The sequence below is a fragment of the Nanorana parkeri genome, unplaced genomic scaffold, assembly GCF_000935625.1.
Source record: "Nanorana parkeri isolate BGI_ZX_2015 unplaced genomic scaffold, ASM93562v1 scaffold1142, whole genome shotgun sequence".
Classification (NCBI taxonomy): Eukaryota; Metazoa; Chordata; class Amphibia; order Anura; family Dicroglossidae; genus Nanorana; species Nanorana parkeri.
In genome coordinates this window covers 62,383-71,219 of record NW_017307410.1, presented here as the reverse complement: position 1 = coordinate 71,219, position 8,837 = coordinate 62,383, and the positions used below count along the sequence as shown (strand labels likewise).

General features: G+C 51.9%; 1 protein-coding gene across 1 annotated transcript in view; it reads left to right on the top strand.

Moving 5' to 3' along the window:
- The window catches only part of LOC108796626 (zinc finger protein 208-like), a 129,685-nt gene that overhangs the window by 73,885 nt on the left and 46,963 nt on the right, over positions 1-8,837 (top strand). Inside the window, exon 8 of the mRNA XM_018568126.1 lies at positions 4,264-5,267. Within this exon, the coding sequence (XP_018423628.1) occupies positions 4,264-5,267 (1,004 nt within the window). The remainder of the gene's footprint in view (positions 1-4,263; positions 5,268-8,837) is intronic.

Below are 8,837 nucleotides of genomic sequence, written 5' to 3'. Positions count from 1 at the left end.
ACCCCCCCCCCCCCCCCACCTTCTTTTATAAATACAAAACTTTATTGTCTGTTTATATGTTGATTTATTGCAGAGTAATCTTTCAACCATCTTATGTTGCAAGTACAGTCTCAGATATACAGAGGAGTGGGAGTATCTAGAAGGACACCGGGATCTCTACAAGGACGTCATGATGGAGAACCGGCCGCCCCTCACATCACCGGGTAAGAGGAGACTTTCCTTTCTTGAGTATTGAGGATCCCCCTAGATACACACATCCTCTGATATAAAGACATAGAAACAATGTATTCAGTCATCGTGTGTGTTTCCTACAGATGGACCCAGGAACAGAAATACCCCAGAGAGATGTCCCCGTCCTCTGTATTCCCGGGATTCCACACAGGAACATCAGGAGATCCCTCAGGTCCATCCTCTGTATTCCCGGGATTCCACACAGGAACATCATGAGATCCCTCAGGCCCGTCCTCTATATTCCCGGGACTCCACACAGGAACATCAGGAGATCCCTCTGGAACATCAGGAGATCCCTCAGGCCCGTCCTCTGTATTCCCGGGATTCCACACAGGAACATCATGAGATCCCTCAGGCCCGTCCTCTGTATTCCCGGGATTCCACACAGGAACATCATGAGATCCCTCAGGCCCGTCCTCTGTATTCCCGGGACTCCACAGAGGAAGATGATATGTTTCCTCTGGATTATCAGGTAGTATGAAACGAGGATACTAATTAAAACTCACAATACATTAGACACTGGTAAAATATATATGGCATTGTCTTGTCTAGGCTGAAGGCCTCATTGTAGTTAAAGTGGAAGATGATGAGACGCTTGTGATTGGTGATGAGCTCAGTAAGGAGGAAATCACTCCAGAGATCAGCACAGGTGAGAAATAAACACTAAATCCAGAAAAGAGTCCCAGATTCTCCTTGTTCAGTCACTACAACAATCTCTTCTCCTCCCCCCTCCTCTGTCAGTAGACAGTAATGGGGGGACGGAATATGTCTAGTGGGGGGAGTCAGGAGCCATCAGCCTCTATTAGACTCCGGCTCTCCTCCTCACATCATGTCATTGTGTGTTTCCAGCCAAGAGACGTGACCAGTCTCCCCCCCACACACACTCTCTGGGGTCTCTCATACATCTCAGTACTCACTCTCATCTCTATTCACAGAACCTGAAGACACTCAGAATGATGTCAAAGTTGAGGAGGAGAAAGAAGGACATGTGAGGATTAAGGAGGAGGAAGCTCCTATAGAGATTGGATTGGGTGAGTAATGAACACAAAATACAGAAACTTTTACGGTATTTGTTGTTCAAGTTACTGTTCCATAGCTTTTCTGTGCTACCTACAGATGGATCCAGGAAGAGAAATACCCCAGAGAGATGTCCCCGTCCTCTGTATTCCCAGGATTCCACACAGGAACATCAGGAGATCCCTGAGGAAGATCAGGTACATGCATGTAGTTGGAAGAGCTCTAGCTCTTGTGTTCAATTCCAAGAAATTGGACAATATTTTTATTGGTTTGCTGTAGGAAGAAAGCCGGTATGAATATAAAACGGAAGATACAGATGACGATGAGCCATGGAAAGAGGAGGAGATCCCTCCAGAGATCAGCGCAGGTGAGTAATAAACACTAAATCCAGAAAAGAGTCCCAGATTCTCCTTGTTCAGTCACTACAACAATCTCTTCTCCTCCCCCCTCCTCTGTCAGTAGACAGTAATGGGGGGACGGAATGTGTCTAGTGGGGGGAGTCAGGAGCCATCAGCTTTCATTAGACTCTGGTTCATCTCCACAAATCAATTTAGTCATAAAATCTAAACCAAGAACAGGTATCGAGTACACCAATATTTTGTTTTCAGTGCTTACCGATACCGAGTACCGATACTGGTGCCCTGTGCCCCGATTATCAGGAAGTCGGGCGGCAGATCATGAACCATCGTCCAGCTTCCTGATTGCCTGTGAAGCTGGCGTTCTAGCAAAAGAACACCGGCTTCACTTGCCAGGGCTGCCTGCCTGGCTTCCTGACCAATCAGGAAGCCGGGCGGGAAGTCATCAAGTGCCGTCCAGCTTCCTTTATTGGTCAGGATGCCAGGCTTCCTACCAACAAGTGACGCTCATCATGACCCGCTTCCCGGCTTCCTAAGTGGGTAGAAAGTCGGCTTCACTTGTTCCTAGGCAGCCTGGCTTCCTGACCAATCAGGGAGGCGGGTCATTATGTGCCGCCCGGCTTCCTGATTGTTTAGAAAGCCAGGCTGCCTAGCAACAAGTGAAGCCGGGAGGCGATTCATAACCCACCTCCCAGCTTCCTGATTGGAAAGGAAGCCAGCTCCATGCTCCCTCGGTCAGAGGGAGATCCCCCTCTGACCGGTATCGGAAGTAAGTATCGGAGCATTTGGGCGAGTACTCGCCCAAATACTTGGTATGGACACCGATACTCGGTTTCGGCATCGGTGCATCCCGAGTCATTATAATCGTTTTAACCTCAATATCATTTGCTGTACTGTATTGATACCTGGTGATGAGTAAATTGTCTTCTATGCTGGGATTTCCTTGGGTCGGGGCCAGTCCACGGCAAGCTGACATTCGGTGCAGCTCATTGACACACTATTAGGCACTGCAGCTCCCCAACTTCTTTGTGGTCATTGGATATGTATAAGCAACATCTGCTGCCCCCTTCTGGGGGATGTCTGAACTCCAACCCTCCTGCATCCAGTACCTGGAGACATTTTAGGAGGACAACCTTGTGTAATGGAACCCAGCTGACATACTTTGCATAATCTTCTATTCTCAGTCTTGAACAGGAAGTTGAGGACATAACGAGAGATTTCCAGCAGTTATAATAGTAATGCAGTAAAACGCATTTAACCCCTTCATGACAGACCTTTTTTTTTCTTCATATTTTGCACCCATGTTATATTTCACATTTTAGGCCTGAAAATTACTTAAAACCCCCCAAATATGATATATTTTCTTAAAGCCGAGACCCTGTAGAATAAAATGGCGGCAGTTGCAAATTTTTATGTTGCACGATATTAGCGCAACTCCTTATCAAACCCCAGAATTTAGTGAAAAATGCACTTAAATGCCCCAAAACACAATAAAATACCAATTTTTTCTAAATAAAATATAAAAGATGAGGTGACAACGAGTAAATAGATACCCGACATGCCCAGGTTAAAAATGGTGTGCGAAACAAAATTCAGTACCCCAAAAAGTCCATAGACGATGCTTTAAAAGTCCCCCACAGGTCATTAGTTAGAGATATCCAAAAATACTGGCCCCAGAATTATTGTTCTCACTCCAGCTTGCGTGTCGATACCCAACATGTGTAGCGCGTTCATTGTTTTCATATGTAGGCGCACTCGATGCGGGGGGGGGGCGGGGGACTTTAAAAAATCTGTATTATTATTTTTACATTTATTTAATGTTAATGTTAAAAACTGTTTGTTTGTTTTTTTTACTTGAATTGCTATCACATAGGGGGGCTTGCAAGACATAGCAGATGGTGGTGACAGGTACTCTTTAAGGTGGGGGTCCAAAAGACCCCCAGTGTCACCTTTACACTCCAAATCAGCTATTGGGGTGCGGATCGCACTTCAATAGCTTATTGCTGGGCTTCAGGGGCCGACCAATGACAGCTCAGGGACCGGAAGTGATGTCATCTGCATCGCTCCCGGTCCCATAGAACGGGGAGGGGGTCGGCGAACGGAGGTTCGTCCCTCTCCTCCCCAGCTCCCCGCCGACACCAAAGAAGCCGGGCCCGTAGGAGGGGCAACGGAGCCCGGGAAACACGGCGAGGGTGTCGGGGGGGACCCGTTCACCGGCCCGTAGAAGCTACTGTAAAGCCGACAGACGGCTTTACAAGTTTAAACAGAGTCCTGGCGGCGTCTGTCTAAACAGCCCCGATACCAGCGGCGTACACTGTACGTCACTGGTCGTGAAGGGGTTAATGTTTTTCCATTACATACAAAACTGAAGTAAAAAGTTTTATATTTATCTTTTATTTCTTACTTCCTCCAGATGGCCAATACAAAAGGTTTACCGTGGAAGATTATCCCAATACATCTCCGGATGATGAACTAGAAGATGACGTCACATCGGATTCTTCCGAAGGCAACCCCATGACTCCAACGGCCAGCCCACCGCCTAACGGGGCAGATTTCTCCTCCGGCCTCTGTGCACAGGAAGCTCGGCGCTCACGTGGCCATCCTTCGGAACGGAGACGAGAGCTCGTCTCACAACAGAGCGGTGGCAGCGGGGAGAAGTCGTTTTCGTGTTCCGAATGCGGGAAGTCTTTTACGAGGAGGTCCAGCCTCGTCGTGCACCAGAGAGGTCACACGGGGGAGAAGCCGTATTCCTGTTCGGAATGCGGGAAGTGTTTTCCGGAGCGCTCGAGTCTCACTCAGCACGAAAGGACGCACACGGGGGTGAAGCCGTACTCGTGCTCGGATTGTGGGAAGTGTTTTGCGAAGAAATCAAACCTGATAACGCATCAGAAAACTCATTCGGAGGAGAAGCCGTATTCCTGTGCCGAGTGCGGTAAAAATTTCCCCATCAAGTCCTACCTCGCCAGGCACGAAAAAATCCATGCCGGGGAAGACTCCTATACGTGTTCTGAGTGCGGCAAGTGCTTCTCCCAGAGGAACCATCTCATCCTGCATCAGATCACTCACACCGGGGAGAAGCCGTTTTTATGTTCCGAATGCGGCAAATGTTTTCCGTGCCAGACCGCTCTCATCATACATCAGAGGAGCCACGCCGGAGTGAAGCCGTATTCATGCCTGGAATGCGGTAAATCGTTTTCCCAGAGCAGGAGCCTCACCTACCACCAGAAGACTCACACAGGGGAGAAGCCGTACCAGTGTTCCGAATGCGGCAAACGTTTCCCTCTCGAACATTTGCTCGTCGAACACCACAGAGACCACACGGGAGAGAAGCCATTTTCGTGCCCCGAATGCGGCAAATGTTTCACCAAAAAGTCCAATCTCGCCATTCACCAGACGACCCACACGGGAGAGAAACCTTACGCGTGTTCCGACTGCGGGAAATGTTTCGTCAACAGGTCGGATCTTTGTAGCCACCAGGCGACTCACACGGGGATGAAGCCGTTCTCCTGCTCCAGGTGCGGCGAAAGTTTTTCTTACAAGTCCTCTCTCACGAGACACGAAAGGGTCCACACGGGCGAGAAGCCGTATTCCTGTACCGAATGCGGGAAGTCTTTCGCCCAGAAGGGGACCCTAGTTTCGCATCAGAGGACGCACACGTGCGACGTGCGGTATTCGTGCGCCGAGTGCGGGAGGGTTTTTCGGAGTAAAGCCAACCTGACCGCCCATAATCAAATGCACAACAGGCTACACCTTGTCCTACATCAGAAGGATAACACGGGGGAAGAGCCTTTGAGCTAAACTCCATGGAAATACAAAAAGTCACCCTTAAATCCAGCTCTACACCGATCAGCCATAACATTATGACCACCTGCCCAATATCGACTAGGTCCCCCTCTTCCTGACCCATCCAGATATGGACTCCACTAGACCTCTGAAGGTGTGCTGTGGTATCTGGCACCAAGCCGTCAGTCGCAGATCCTTTAAGTCCTCTAGAATGTGAGGTGATCGGCCTCCATGGATCGGGCTTGTTTTCCCAGCACATCCCACAGATTCTCATTTGGATTGAGATCTGGAGAATTTGGAGGCCAAGTCATCACCTCAGACTTGTTGTTGTGTTCCTCAAACCATTCTTGCATTGTGGCAGGGCGCATTATCCTGCTGAAAGAGGTCACTGCCATCAGGAATGAAGGGGTACATGGTCAACAATGTTTAGGCCGGTGGCCAAAGTCATATCCACATGAATGGCAGGACCCGAGGTATCCCTTCGTCTCCCTTTTAGATTGTAAGCCCTCAGGGGCGGGGCCCTCCTTACCATCTTGTCCTGAATTGTATTGTGATTGTAATGTCTTCCTTATATTGTAAAGCGCTGCGCAAACTGTTGGCGCCATATAAATCCTGTATAATAATAATAACAGAACATTGCCCAAAGCATCACACTGCCTCCGCCGGCTTGTCTTCTTCTCATAGTGCATCCTGGTGCCATCTCTTACCTCATGTAAGCAACACACACAACCGGCTATACACATGACGTAAAAGGAAACGTAATTCATCAGACCTTCCTTGGACCACACTTGGTCGGTCCTGGCCACTGCAGACCGGGAACGTCCCACAAGAGCTGCAGTTTGTGGTGTTGCTCTGAGCCAGTCATCTAGACATCACCATTTTTCCCTTCTCAAATCCCAACGCTTGCCCATATTTTCTGCTTTAAAAGGTGTGGCGTGTGGATGCGGGTGGGCGGGTCTGGCAGCGGCGAGCGTGAGGTGGGGAAGAGGGGCGGCGCGCAGCTTGTGTGGAGCCGTGAACAGGGCCAACTAATCAGAGGCCAATTAATCGACGATTGAAAAAGTTGACAACTTTTTCAATAATCGATTATAATCGATTATGTTGATTAGTTGTTGCAGCCCTAGTCTGTGTAAATTCCGTTAACACAAATATCTGAATCTTGAAGACGTTATTGAGATTTGAAGTCTCGGACTCGCTACCTTTGTGTATTATATATATTTATATTTTTATTCATTCGGATATAATGTCACAATAACTATCAGACTTTCATCCCAGGTGACGATGGTCCATAGGACAGGGAGTGAGGGCGACTCGGGTGACGATGGTCCATAGGGCAGGGAGTGAGGGCGACTCGGGTGACAATGGTCCATAGGGCAGGGAGTGAGGGCGACTCGGGTGACGATGGTCCATAGGACAGGGAGTGAGGGCTACTCGGGTGACGATGGTCCATAGGACAGGGAGTGAGGGCGACCCAGGTGACGATGGTCCATAGGACAGGGAGTGAGGGCGACTCGGGTGACAATGGTCCATAGGGCAGGGAGTGAGGGCGACCCAGGTGACTATGGTCCATAGGACAGGGAGTGAGGGCGACTCGGGTGACAATGGTCCATAGGACAGGGAGTGAGGGCGACCCAGGTGACGATGGTCCATAGGACAGGGAGTGAGGGCGACCCAGGTGACGATGGTCCATAGGACAGGGAGTGAGGGCGACCCAGGTGACGATGGTCCATAGGACAGGGAGTGAGGGCGACCCAGGTGACGATGGTCCATAGGACAGGGAGTGAGGGCGACCCAGGTGACGATGGTCCATAGGACAGGGAGTGAGGGCGACCCAGGTGACGATGGTCCATAGGACAGGGAGTGAGGGCGACCCAGGTGACGATGGTCCATAGGACAGGGAGTGAGGGCGACCCAGGTGACGATGGTCCATAGGACAGGGAGTGAGGGCGACCCAGGTGACGATGGTCCATAGGACAGGGAGTGAGGGCGACCCAGGTGACGATGGTCCATAGGACAGGGAGTGAGGGCGACCCAGGTGACGATGGTCCATAGGACAGGGAGTGAGGGCGACCCAGGTGACGATGGTCCATAGGACAGGGAGTGAGGGCGACCCAGGTGACGATGGTCCATAGGACAGGGAGTGAGGGCGACCCAGGTGACGATGGTCCATAGGACAGGGAGTGAGGGCGACCCAGGTGACGATGGTCCATAGGACAGGGAGTGAGGGCGACCCAGGTGACGATGGTCCATAGGACAGGGAGTGAGGGCGACCCAGGTGACGATGGTCCATAGGACAGGGAGTGAGGGCGACCCAGGTGACGATGGTCCATAGGACAGGGAGTGAGGGCGACCCAGGTGACGATGGTCCATAGGACAGGGAGTGAGGGCGACCCAGGTGACGATGGTCCATAGGACAGGGAGTGAGGGCGACCCAGGTGACGATGGTCCATAGGACAGGGAGTGAGGGCGACCCAGGTGACGATGGTCCATAGGACAGGGAGTGAGGGCGACCCAGGTGACGATGGTCCATAGGACAGGGAGTGAGGGCGACCCAGGTGACGATGGTCCATAGGACAGGGAGTGAGGGCGACCCAGGTGACGATGGTCCATAGGACAGGGAGTGAGGGCGACCCAGGTGACGATGGTCCATAGGACAGGGAGTGAGGGCGACCCAGGTGACGATGGTCCATAGGACAGGGAGTGAGGGCGACCCAGGTGACGATGGTCCATAGGACAGGGAGTGAGGGCGACCCAGGTGACGATGGTCCATAGGACAGGGAGTGAGGGCGACCCAGGTGACGATGGTCCATAGGACAGGGAGTGAGGGCGACCCAGGTGACGATGGTCCATAGGACAGGGAGTGAGGGCGACCCAGGTGACGATGGTCCATAGGACAGGGAGTGAGGGCGACCCAGGTGACGATGGTCCATAGGACAGGGAGTGAGGGCGACCCAGGTGACGATGGTCCATAGGACAGGGAGTGAGGGCGACCCAGGTGACGATGGTCCATAGGACAGGGAGTGAGGGCGACCCAGGTGACGATGGTCCATAGGACAGGGAGTGAGGGCGACCCAGGTGACGATGGTCCATAGGACAGGGAGTGAGGGCGACCCAGGTGACGATGGTCCATAGGACAGGGAGTGAGGGCGACCCAGGTGACGATGGTCCATAGGACAGGGAGTGAGGGCGACCCAGGTGACGATGGTCCATAGGACAGGGAGTGAGGGCGACCCAGGTGACGATGGTCCATAGGACAGGGAGTGAGGGCGACCCAGGTGACGATGGTCCATAGGACAGGGAGTGAGGGCGACCCAGGTGACGATGGTCCATAGGACAGGGAGTGAGGGCGACCCAGGTGACGATGGTCCATAGGACAGGGAGTGAGGGCGACCCAGGTGACGATGGTCCATAGGACAGGGAGTGAGGGCGACCCAGGTGACGATGGTCCAT